Below are 11,046 nucleotides of genomic sequence, written 5' to 3'. Positions count from 1 at the left end.
ATATATATATATATATATACGTTAGCTCGGAGCACTATTACCATTAGCGCACGTTATCTGTTCGTCATCACCACTACCGACACCATTACACCCTTTACTTCATAGCACGCCACGCACCACCATCGGTCCAGCCGAAACATCGTTTTAACGGATAATGCCGCCTAAAGGACCAAAGGCAGCGCCAAAAGGCGCCCCCGCCCGCAAGGGCGGGCCTCCCGCCGCGATGATCGCAAAACTTAAGCAGCACATGGAGAAGCAAAAGGAAGAAGAAGAACGGCTTCGCAGGGAACGGGAGGAAGAGGAAAAACGGTTGCGTGAAGAGGAACGACTTGCGGAAGAGCAACGGAGGTTTGAAGAGGAAGAGCGCGCCCGGGAACGTCAGCGGCGGAAGGAAGAGGAGCGCTTGGCTCGCAAAATGGGAACCAAGGAGTCCCGCAATGATGTTCTGGAACGTATGGCTGCCGCCGGTTTTATCGTTCCTGATGTGGAGAAAGTTCGGGAACAGCAGAAAAAGGAGCGGGAAGCCCCACGACCTAAGCAGCAAAAACAAAAGCCTACTCAGAAACAGGAGGAAGACGCAGCTGATGAGAGGGCAGCCAAAGCCGGTCATGAATCAGACGAAGACAGTTTGGATCTACCAGTGGAAGATGACGGTGAGGTGACGGAGCCAACAGAGTCCGATGCGGAGGTGGACGAGGAAGACTGGGAAGCCATGATGGAGCGTGACGATCGGCGAGAGCAGCGTAAAATTAATAACGAGCGTATCCGTAAGAGACGTGCTGAGATGGTGGAAGAGCGACTGAAGGCGAAGGAAGCGCGGAAACGCGCGAAGGAAGAGGAAAGGCGAGCAAAGGAGCATGTATTGGAGAGCGTGACAAAACTCCGGTCGCCAATTTGTTGTGTTCTTGGACACGTGGACACTGGTAAAACTAGTTTATTGGATCGTATTCGAGCGACTAACGTTCAAGGCGGTGAGGCCGGTGGTATTACGCAGCAGATCGGTGCCACCTTTTTTCCACGGGAATCAATTGTTGAAGCCACAGCTGATCTCAATCAAAAGTACCAGCATCAGCTGAACGTGCCTGGTCTTCTCGTTATCGATACACCCGGTCACGAGTCCTTCACAAATCTTCGCAGTCGTGGAAGCAGTTTGTGCGACATCGCTATTCTCGTTGTGGATATAATGCACGGGTTGGAACCACAGACGCGTGAGTCAATCCGTCTGCTACGCGAGAAAAAGTGCCCCTTCATCGTCGCATTGAACAAAGTGGATCGCCTCTACGACTGGGTTGCTCACAAGGACATGGACATTGAGCAAACGCTTTCCTTACAGAAGCCTAATGTCCGTGATGAGTTTAGCACACGGCTTGTTCAAGTAAAACAGGAATTGCTTGCAGAGGGACTCAATTCCGAACTGTACTATCATAACAAGGAGGTGCGAAAGGTGGTTTCAATTGTGCCAACGTCGGCCAAGACAGGAGAAGGCATTTGTGACCTAATTCTGTTGGAAGTTCAACTGGTGCAACAGTTCATGGAAGGGAAAGTTACATACAAGGATGACCTGCAATGTACCATTCTGGAGGTGAAGCCCACAACGGGGTATGGTTTTACTATCGATGCCATCCTCATCAACGGCGAGCTTCACGAGGGCGACAATATTTGCCTCTGTGGGCAGAACGGGCCCGTGTTCACGCAGATCCGTGCACTGCTCACACCACAACCCATGAAGGAACTTCGAGTAAGAGGGGAATACATTCATCACAAGACAATGAAGGCAGCAATGGGAATTAAGATTGCGGCCAACGAACTGGAGTATGTTATTCCTGGTTCGCATCTTCTCGTCGTGCGGCCGGGAGACGATAAAGAAGCCGTTGCAAAGGAGGTGATGAAGGATGCGAACAGCATTACGGACCAGTTGAGTCCCGACGGTGTTGGGGTTACGGTGCAAAGCTCTACACTTGGTTCTCTGGAAGCCTTGTTGTCGTTTTTGAACAAAATGAAGATTCCTGTTGCAAGCGCCTCCATTGGGCCACTGCATAAGAGACATATGATCAATGTCCTCTCCATGAAACGGAAGTCACCGCGTCACGCTGTTGTTCTTGCCTTCGATGTTGAGATATCCGATGACGCTCGAGACATTGCCAAGAAGAACGACATCGATATGTTTGAGGCCAAGATCATCTACCATTTGTTTGATATGTTCACAAGGTATATAAACGAGTATGAGAAGCGGGAAAAAGATAAGGCACGCGCAATTGCCGTCTTTCCTGTACAACTCACCATTCTCGACGATGCCATCCATAACACCGATCCTATTATTCTCCCTGTGAAGGTGAAGTGTGGTCAGCTCCACCCGGGAACGCCACTCGCTTTTATGCGGGGCGATACGCCACATCTCATCGGGCGAGTGATGTCATTAGAGCGCGATAAGAAGAGCATCACTGTTGGCCGCGTGGGCTGCGAGTGTTCGGTTAAAATAAACTCAGGGGAAAGTGGAATGACGTTCGGGCGACAGTTTGATAAATCGGATGAACTCTTCTCACTCATTTCCCGTCCATCTGTTAATGCGATTAAATTGTTTAAGGATGAATTGACAGAGGATGACATTAATCTTTTGGCGACGTTAATAAAGGTACTGAAGGTGCCGCCTCGATAGAGCCAGCACTGATGCGGAAATGAGTGAGAATATGACGAACGGAAGTTCGGATAAACCGCGGTTGTCAGTGGGTGGGTTTCGTGAAATGAATTGGCGGCGACGGAACAGTCCACCGCGAAGGGAATGGCGGGTGTGGAAAGCTGGAGGGAAGGGAACTGTGAAAGTAAGCAGACGAAGAGACACCAAACGGATGATATAAACCCGTGAAAAAAAAAGGGGGCGGCGAAGGACATTTTGTTTACTTCACCTTATCCGTTTACCCTCTTCCTTTTCTCGACTTCGTGTGTGCTGTACCGGTACGTTGTGGATGGATAATATCTTTCCCTCTTTTGTCTTGTTTTATTTTGTCCTTTCTCGGTGTCGCCCTGCTCCATGTTTTCCCCCGTACCTGCCGGCCCCTCAGCATGCTCTTGGATGGATATTTTCAATGACGCCGATATTACCAATATGACACCTTCCTCTCTTTTCATTGTTCTTCTCGCTATACATGCATGTGTATGTGCACATGTTCGTATTACCTATCATTACTTTTCATGCAGCGATGCGGAGATGATCCCTCAAGAAACGAAAGGAAATGAAAGAATGAGGGGTAAGGCAGAGTAATAGAGATTTTGAATAGGTATGAGGTATTGCGATCGATATCTGAAAGGAGGGTTTGTGTGGTTGAGGGGAAGGATCGGATCTCACCGGGGGTGTGGCACGTTGCAGTTTCACCATGGTTGAAATATTGACATCGTGACGTTATGGACACGCATGTGTGTCGCGAAGGGATGAAAAAATACATATTTAAATGAATAAAGACTGACAGGACTATTGTTCGGAAACTGTGGAAGTTTGGAGGGCGTTTGTACACATATTGTTCAACCCCGCCCGTGGTGGTTTGCTTGTTTACGTCGCATTGTTGTTTAAATGCAACAACTCTTCAAAGCCATTACCTGTCTTGTATGTTCTCCTTCCATTATGCTTCTACTTTATTTGTTAGCAAAAGGTGAATCTGTCAACTTCTAACGGTGGAGCTGTAGTGCCCACTGCTACGCCTCCGGTTACGGTGGGGACTATAAATTAACTTTCTTTAGTAAAGGAAAAATTAAAAAAATCAGCAACTAATAATATCGATTATATCTACTTAAATCAGGAATTGTGGCTGTCATGAGTCTTCGCAGATTCTACAATGAGGTTTCCGTCGCTGATCATGTTGTAAAAGCCTGTGCGTGGACCGACAGTTCGGTAGATTTCGTCTATGGGGATGGCACGGTGCTTTCATTCTGTGATGAGATGCAAACGTTTGTTGCTATTGATGGAAGTATGGGGGCACGCAGCCGTCTTGACATAAGCGAAACAGGCGATGAAGGGAAGGGAGGTGATTATTATTTTACTGCCCTCACTCTCTCAAAGTACGAGAAAAAGGTAAGTGAGGCTTTGCAGATATATAATTACTACTCTCCTCATCCACGTGTCATTTCTGGGCTCACAGTGACACCATGTGAAGTGTGGCGGCACCCAGGCCCCATTGACTCTCTCGTGGTAGCTGTTGACCGAAGGCTATTTGAGCGTTGCGGATCGCGAGCCACACTGTGGTGTGCACTGCGACGTGTCTCACTGACACTTCACGGTGGACGAATGACTTTTTCAGTGCGTTGGCCGGCACCAGCTGTGGAGAGGAGCGGAGCAAGGTCTATTTTTGTTCGCCCCACTGATTCACGGGGGTTCATCACAGGGACCGTTGATAGTCTACGGGCCTTTCATTATGTGTGGATGGAGCAAACGTTTCCTCTCATTGACCCGCCACGTGAGTGGATTCGTATGCTTGAGGTTGCCCTCCAGTTCGATGAGGAGTTACCAGCGGATCATACCCCAGCAGAGGCCGCAGCATTAGCTACTGAAGATGAAGAGTGTCGCATGTACTACGAGACAACACCTCGCACAGCGCAAGATCATAAACCTTGCCGTTTCTCTTCCATCCGGTATGATCATGTACACGCACTCATTGCCAACCCACAGATGCAAAATGCCATGTGCAATGGACAGATACGTAATCCGCGAGAGCGGGTTGTGTGGCGCTACGACGCCGACCCTATGGGTCGTGTACCGCATGCAATTTACTGGGGCCTTGGTGTTTGCGAGACCAAAGATGTGCGACATTCATTGTGCCTTCCTGAAGGACGTAAAGCAAGTTGGCCGAATAGTGGTGTTAATAGGGAGAATACTCGTACTGTTGACGCATCAGCAACGTCAGGGCCCCGCGAACCATATTTCGTAGCCGGATCCGTACTTTGTATGATACGAGAAGATGAAAGCGTTGCGTTGGTGGAACCAATAGGTGAAAGTTATGTCGTGCATCACTGGCGTCGCAGTGGTGGATACAAGGTGTACCATCAAAGCGCGGATGGACTATTAGGCCTCCCACCTGTTATTCCTCCGGAGCAACATGAGGGACCGTTGAGTAATAATGGAAACAGTCAACTCCCTCCAGAAGATCCATCATCACCGCCAGTCCCAGAAGGCGAGTACAGCGATGGTGTTGTCATGTCAAGGGCTGGAGGATCACTACTTTACTTTAGTAGTGTATTGGAAGAGGCGCCATTTGCTGTTGCTCAGCGTGGTCGTTACCTCCCGGAAGTGGGTGGTTCTTGCATTGAAATATCACAACGGAATATTGCTGCAGCGCGTGTAGAAAAGCAACGGGAAATGTTTGACGAAATAGCGGGCTTTGATTTGAGGTTTGCTCTTGCAAACGGGGCCGACAGGATTGCTAGAAGTGCCACCGCATGCTCCACGTCTGGGTTGACCATAGGCCCGATATCACCTTCAGATGCAGCAGAAGCCGCCATCGACCGTACGCAAATGCGTATGGTAAGCGACGACCCCGCAATCAATGCTGCGGCTGCCGCTGGAAGTGTTGTGTTCCTCACAAGTGCCATCGATGGGATCGGTACGTTTGCCGCACTAACGAATGGCACGGTGCGGTGTCATTTTGACGACCGAACGATTTTATATCTTATTCCAGGTGGGGATGACAAGGAAGAGAACCTTGTGGCTACGTGTCTCTTCCGTGACGCTACTCAGTGTTCCATACGTCTGTCGAAGTGTCTCAATAATAACCCGATGTTTCAGTATGTGGCGTACGCTTTGCGCTTTCGTCGGTTCGTACGCCTCTCTCCTGAGGCGCGGAATGCCGTTGTGGAAGGCACAAATGAGCTTAAACTACAGTTTCTAGAGGAGACAGAATGGCAGCAAACAAACCAAGTGGAGCGGAACCTTCAGGCTCTGTTTGAGCGCACGAGGGAGCTTCTGGACGGGAGTGATAAGTTATGCCGGACAAATCGATCGCTACTAAACCGAGACGATTCGACTTATTTCACTTGAGTGACTGACTGGTGTCTTGCGTACGTTTATACAACTATCCATATCTCCAGCCCGTTTGCTGCCGTGGCGTCAGCAGAAACTGGAATTACGGCTCTTTTCCTTGTTCTTTTTTCGTTCCTCGAAACGAGGTCCATTTTGCCCTGCATACTGTTCTGTTAATAGAATGAGTGCACGTTAAAATTTGTCATATGTGTGTCTCTCCCATAGATTGTCCCGTTGATGTGGGTGAAGCTGGAATAGAGAGGCTCGAAGTTACAGAAGGGAGTGTTGAACCCTCACTCCACCTGCGTTCGTGTGTATTATAAGGGTGAACTGTCCTGGAGCCGTTGTACTGCCTCATGTTGCAGGTGCGCTTGACCATATTTCTTTCTTGTCTCGTTCCTTTTGAATCCCTGTATGAATTTTTAAAAAAATGCTTGTAATATTTCCGTCACATCACCTATGATTTTTCAATATACTCAATAGTAGAAAAGAAAGTTCAAAGGAAGGAAGGAAGGAAGAGGTGAGTAGAGCACCTTTCACTCTACCATAGAGTATTTCTAGGTTTTTGTTTCTTTCTGGGAGAAACATACTCTAAAGAAGAGAGAGGGGGGGAAGATAGAGTGAATTATCGCTTCAAGTCGCATCCTCCTTTCTTTCTTTATAATAATTATTTTTTTTTCTTGCACTGTTTACGTGGGCTCTTTGTCTCAATACACCAGGGCGTACCTGCGTGTCTGATATTTCGATATCTGTAAAAAAGAAGAAATGAGTTACACTGAAGGAGATGGGAATCCGCCTGGTGAGTGCCCACAGACTCCTCGCGTGAGTCACACGTCATTTCTTCCCCCCCTGGGAACTTCGTCATCTGAAGGCCGTGATGTAGAAGGGGAAAGCTTACGTGATTACACCATGACATATCGAAGTTGCCCAACTGAAAGCTATGGGGATCAGCCCACTGAGCCGTTTGGACAGTTCAGCAGGCCGCTTACATCTTGGGAAAAGTTAGCGCTTAAACCAGTATCAACGTGCCCAACGTATAACGTGCGGACGGTGGTTCATGTGAGTGAGCATCCATTGTGGTCCAAGTCGTTGAAAACACGCCTTGATTACTTGGTTGGCGATGCTTTAAGAAAACTTGGTACGCGGTATAGCAATAATAGAGGTTCCATCATCCGGCCAACGAGCTTCGGCGGCTGCACATCAGTTCATACACAAGGCCCGCCGGTGAATTACCCTACGGCCCCATCTCCGTGGGGAAATACATTTTGTAACCATGGTATTCATATAAGCGATAATGCTACAGAGACACGTGTTGCTTCATCTGCAAGTTCAGGATGGGGCCCGAGCGTTTTTGTTCCCGGTCGAGCAAGCCGTCTGTCAGCAGATTTTGCAAACCACGCCTCATTGCTGGATGAGGCAAGGTTTAAACGGAGGACAATACTTGTGAACGGTGAGTGGAAGTCACTTGGGCCACGGGAGCTTGCGACACTTCGGTTGTCATACATACGCGAAGAACTTGTCGCTCGCGAAACGATTGTAGATGAGGAACACCTTGAAGCTGTTAAGTTATTTTCTCAACACCTGGGCGCGTTGCACCTCGTGGATAGTTGTGACAAGGAGAGTGAATACGGCGAGCCGGTGCAAAAATTACTGCAAGACACGATGCTGAATGGACTCCAGGCGATAAATTACAGAGAAGAAATCAACCGAAGTTATGTACTTGAGGAGGAGAACAAAGCATTCCAACCCATCTGGGATTTGTTTGTTTTTGTGCATCGAGGCATGTTGCTTGGAAGTGCCCCATTGAAGAATTATCTCAGGCGTTGGGTGTACCTGACAAGGGGACGCAAGGAGCGTTACCGCGTTAGCTTGCAGCAACTTCACGAGCGCGAGGAAAAGTCACGCAGCGAGATCATGGAGGAGCATGCTTCTCTTGAGCAAGAACTTTTTAGCCACTTGTTGAGCACAATGGAGACACTGTTCCGTGTAGAGTTGGAGTCGTTTCAATTGCTTACACAAGTGGCACAAGTCCATGCATGGCTGTTTATGCAATCTCAGGTTGATGTATACCCAAAATTGTATGGTATTGAAATGACACGGCGCTTGGTGTGTGGACGTGCAACAGGTGTAACGCTTTTTAGAGAACTTGTTTTGAGATGCCAAAATGACAGAGATGCGTTGGCTCTTTTCGAGGAACATGGCCGCACGGTTCTACGCTGCGCGATGGAGCTCGATGATATTGCGTTATTTTCAGAAGAGATCAAGCGGCGGTCGATTGAAGAGGAAGAGAACGCGGAGCGAGCCAAGAAACACCTTTTTGTGTTCGCTTTGATGGAGCGTTGTCATGCACGGGAAGTTGAAATCATAGAAGCTTGTGAGTGGGACGTTGATTTGATGAGAAAGTTCCGAGAAGGTTGTCTCGCCATCGGCGAGAAACATAGCGAGAGAAATTCGGAACTAAAAGAGGGGCACGGAGAAGAGAAAATAGAAGAAAATTTAGCTACGAATAGTGTCAAAACAGACGGATGATGAGAGTTCTATTATGGGCACAATCCATTCGTCAATTTTATCTCATGTGGCGGTATATAATTATCCCAATTCCCATTCACCTTCTGCATGCACTTGTACATTTTTTTTCTTTTAATACCCGACCTTTACGATTTTCTCAAAGGAGAGTGGCAGGCAGCGCGGGAGATTATCCACAAAACTCACGAAGTTGCCACCGCTGCGCCCATAACATGTGAAATATTCCGCATTTAAGCTTCAGTTAGGCGTCAACACCACTTGCGGGTTTCGCTGCAACATCTCTTTACTTATTCTTTAAACAATGCTGTTAACTTTTCTCTTAAGCTTTGTTTTTTCAATGGTATTGCAGTTATTCGCTAGGCGACGTCTATGGGCGGCGTACCACAACGAGATGACCGACTGATCATAAGCGGTAATATTACACTCAGGCACGCGTGTCGTAAATATGGTCGGAGAGGGGGGGAAAAGCAAACGAAGGCCAGAAATATTATTTCAGTTCTTTGCGCTATGCAAAAATTAGGTGTCACTTGTACTGTTTTAAAAATAATATACGTTTATATTATTATTATTATTACTATTTAATGTCTTTTCACATATCACACAATGTTAGAGAGAAAGGGGGAAAAAGGAAAAGGGCTCAAAAATAGTCGTGATGGTCGGTGTGCTGACCTTTTTTTTTTTAGTTTTTGCTGCATTTCTGAGTGTGGTAGAGCTGCAGACACAAATATGTTTCTGTAATCAATGTATTACTATCGCTTACTCCCCCGGCTCTCTTTTCACGCCGCGGCTGCATCTGTACATTTGAGTTGTGTGTGAATGATATGTTTATTTTGCGCCTATATATATATATATATATATATGTATGCTTTAGATACTAAAGCAGTAATATTTCTTTTTTACTTTCATCAGCAGGGTTTTATTTCCCGTATCGTCTGCTACTCCACTTCTGCTTCTTTGACACTTCGTTTTTATTGCTGTTTTTTTTTGGGGGGGAGTGGGTGCATTATTATTATTATTTGACCGTCTCACACTTCACAAGAGGGGTATAATCAACAGAGAAAGGAAAAACTGAGCGAAAAGAAAAAAGTAGTATCAATACAAGAAAAAAGAGATTTGAACCGATATAGGTGAATATTCTCTTGAGTGTAATATATTAATACTAATAATAACAATAGTAATAATAATAGTAATAAAAATATATACCATCACCACAACTATTACTGCTGTTATTAGAGGATATTAATATTAACAGATATAACTTACAGGATTTCGCACATACGTATTTGCAATGCCCGTTTCACCGGCTGCCATGCACCTCATAATGCGACAAGTGCAAGATATTAATTCGAATCCCACGGAAGGGATTCGGTTGGTGAGATCTGATGATCTCAGCGAGTTGTTATTTGAGATCACTGGACCTGAAGGAACTCCCTTCGCTGGCGGCTCATTTCAAGTTGTGTTTCATTTTGATGAGGGATATCCGGAGGTGCCACCACGGGGTGTATTCCGGACCAAAATATTTCATCCCAACATAGCAGAAAAGGGAGACATTTGTGTGAATGTACTCAAAAGGGACTGGAATCCAAGTTTGGGTTTGCGGCATGTACTCACGATTGTGCGGTGTCTTCTTATTGAACCGAATGCAGAAAGTGCGCTAAATGAAGAGGCAGCACGGCTCCTCATGGAGGATTATGATGCATACAGGCGCAAGGCAGATATGATGACAAAAGTACATGCGATAAAAAGTGGGAGGGCTCCAATGGAATCCCAACGGCCTTTTAATGGAGTCGATGGCTTTCAAGAAAACGGCGGGGTGACGAGCAGCGGCAAATGTAATGATGAGGAGGAAAATGACAGCAATAACGCAGTGGGTGGAGGTGGTTTAAGGCTTTCGCTTCATATGAACAATGTAGACAATAAAGGGACATTGGGGGAATTACCGGCTTCCTCATCATTATCATTATCATCATCAGCGGCAGCAGCAGCAGCCACAGCGGCAAAAAAAGCTGTGGAGAAGAAGCGGGCAGCACTCAGACGTATTTGATGGGAGAGAGAGAGATAGATGAAGTTTAATCACAATTTCTTTTCTTGTTTTTTTTGTGTCTTTTTTTTTCTCTTTTTCTCTTTCTTTTTTGTAGGAGGGGGGAGGGAGCGAGTTTCATGTTTTTGTTGTGTTGCGGTTTGTATGGGAGGCAAAACAGAGAATGAAAAGGGGGTGGAAAACGAAAAGAAACAGAAACAAAAGAAGGAAAGAAAAAAAAAGAGAATTATCATCTTTCAATAATTTTTTTTAAAAAAAGGTTCCCAGCACATCTAATTTACGTTGCGGTGGAAAATTGTTAAAGCAAAGGGGTGAGAAATGGTAGGTAAACTCTTGTATACAACAGAAGATAAAATGTGTCAAAGAAATTTTTAAAAATACGCATGAACGCCGTTTCTTTTTTTTTTTCCTTCTGTTCGCTTGTTCGCTTCCCGTGTTTTATTTCATCGCGGGGAAGCCTTCCAGTTTTTTTTTT

At 46.4% G+C, this 11,046-nt stretch overlaps 4 protein-coding genes across 4 annotated transcripts; all 4 read left to right on the top strand.

Moving 5' to 3' along the window:
• Positions 1–154: 154 nt before the first annotated feature.
• On the top strand, positions 155–2,656 carry TEOVI_000662300 (translation initiation factor IF-2, putative; the record flags this gene model as incomplete). Its single annotated transcript, XM_067220575.1, has 1 exon — positions 155–2,656. The coding sequence occupies one exon, from the start codon at positions 155–157 to the stop codon at positions 2,654–2,656; it is 2,502 nt and encodes an 833-aa protein (XP_067076676.1).
• A 1,149-nt stretch (positions 2,657–3,805) lies between these two features.
• Positions 3,806–6,022, top strand: TEOVI_000662200 (protein of unknown function (DUF4520), putative; the record flags this gene model as incomplete). The annotated part of the gene is made up of 1 exon (XM_067220574.1): positions 3,806–6,022. One exon carries the CDS (start codon positions 3,806–3,808, stop codon positions 6,020–6,022), a length of 2,217 nt encoding a protein of 738 aa, XP_067076675.1.
• A 747-nt stretch (positions 6,023–6,769) lies between these two features.
• On the top strand, positions 6,770–8,533 carry TEOVI_000662100 (uncharacterized protein; the record flags this gene model as incomplete). Its single annotated transcript, XM_067220573.1, has 1 exon — positions 6,770–8,533. One exon carries the CDS (start codon positions 6,770–6,772, stop codon positions 8,531–8,533), a length of 1,764 nt encoding a protein of 587 aa, XP_067076674.1.
• Positions 8,534–9,818: 1,285 nt separating this feature from the next.
• On the top strand, positions 9,819–10,574 carry TEOVI_000662000 (ubiquitin-conjugating enzyme, putative; the record flags this gene model as incomplete). The annotated part of the gene is made up of 1 exon (XM_067220572.1): positions 9,819–10,574. The coding sequence occupies one exon, from the start codon at positions 9,819–9,821 to the stop codon at positions 10,572–10,574; it is 756 nt and encodes a 251-aa protein (XP_067076673.1).
• Between the last annotated feature and the right edge of the window lie 472 nt (positions 10,575–11,046).

This window comes from Trypanosoma equiperdum, assembly GCF_001457755.1.
Source record: "Trypanosoma equiperdum strain OVI genome assembly, contig: ctg_1188, whole genome shotgun sequence".
In the NCBI taxonomy this organism is placed as follows: Eukaryota; Euglenozoa; class Kinetoplastea; order Trypanosomatida; family Trypanosomatidae; genus Trypanosoma; species Trypanosoma equiperdum.
The sequence above is the reverse complement of the archived record's forward strand: the minus strand, read 5'-3'. Positions and strand labels throughout refer to the sequence as shown.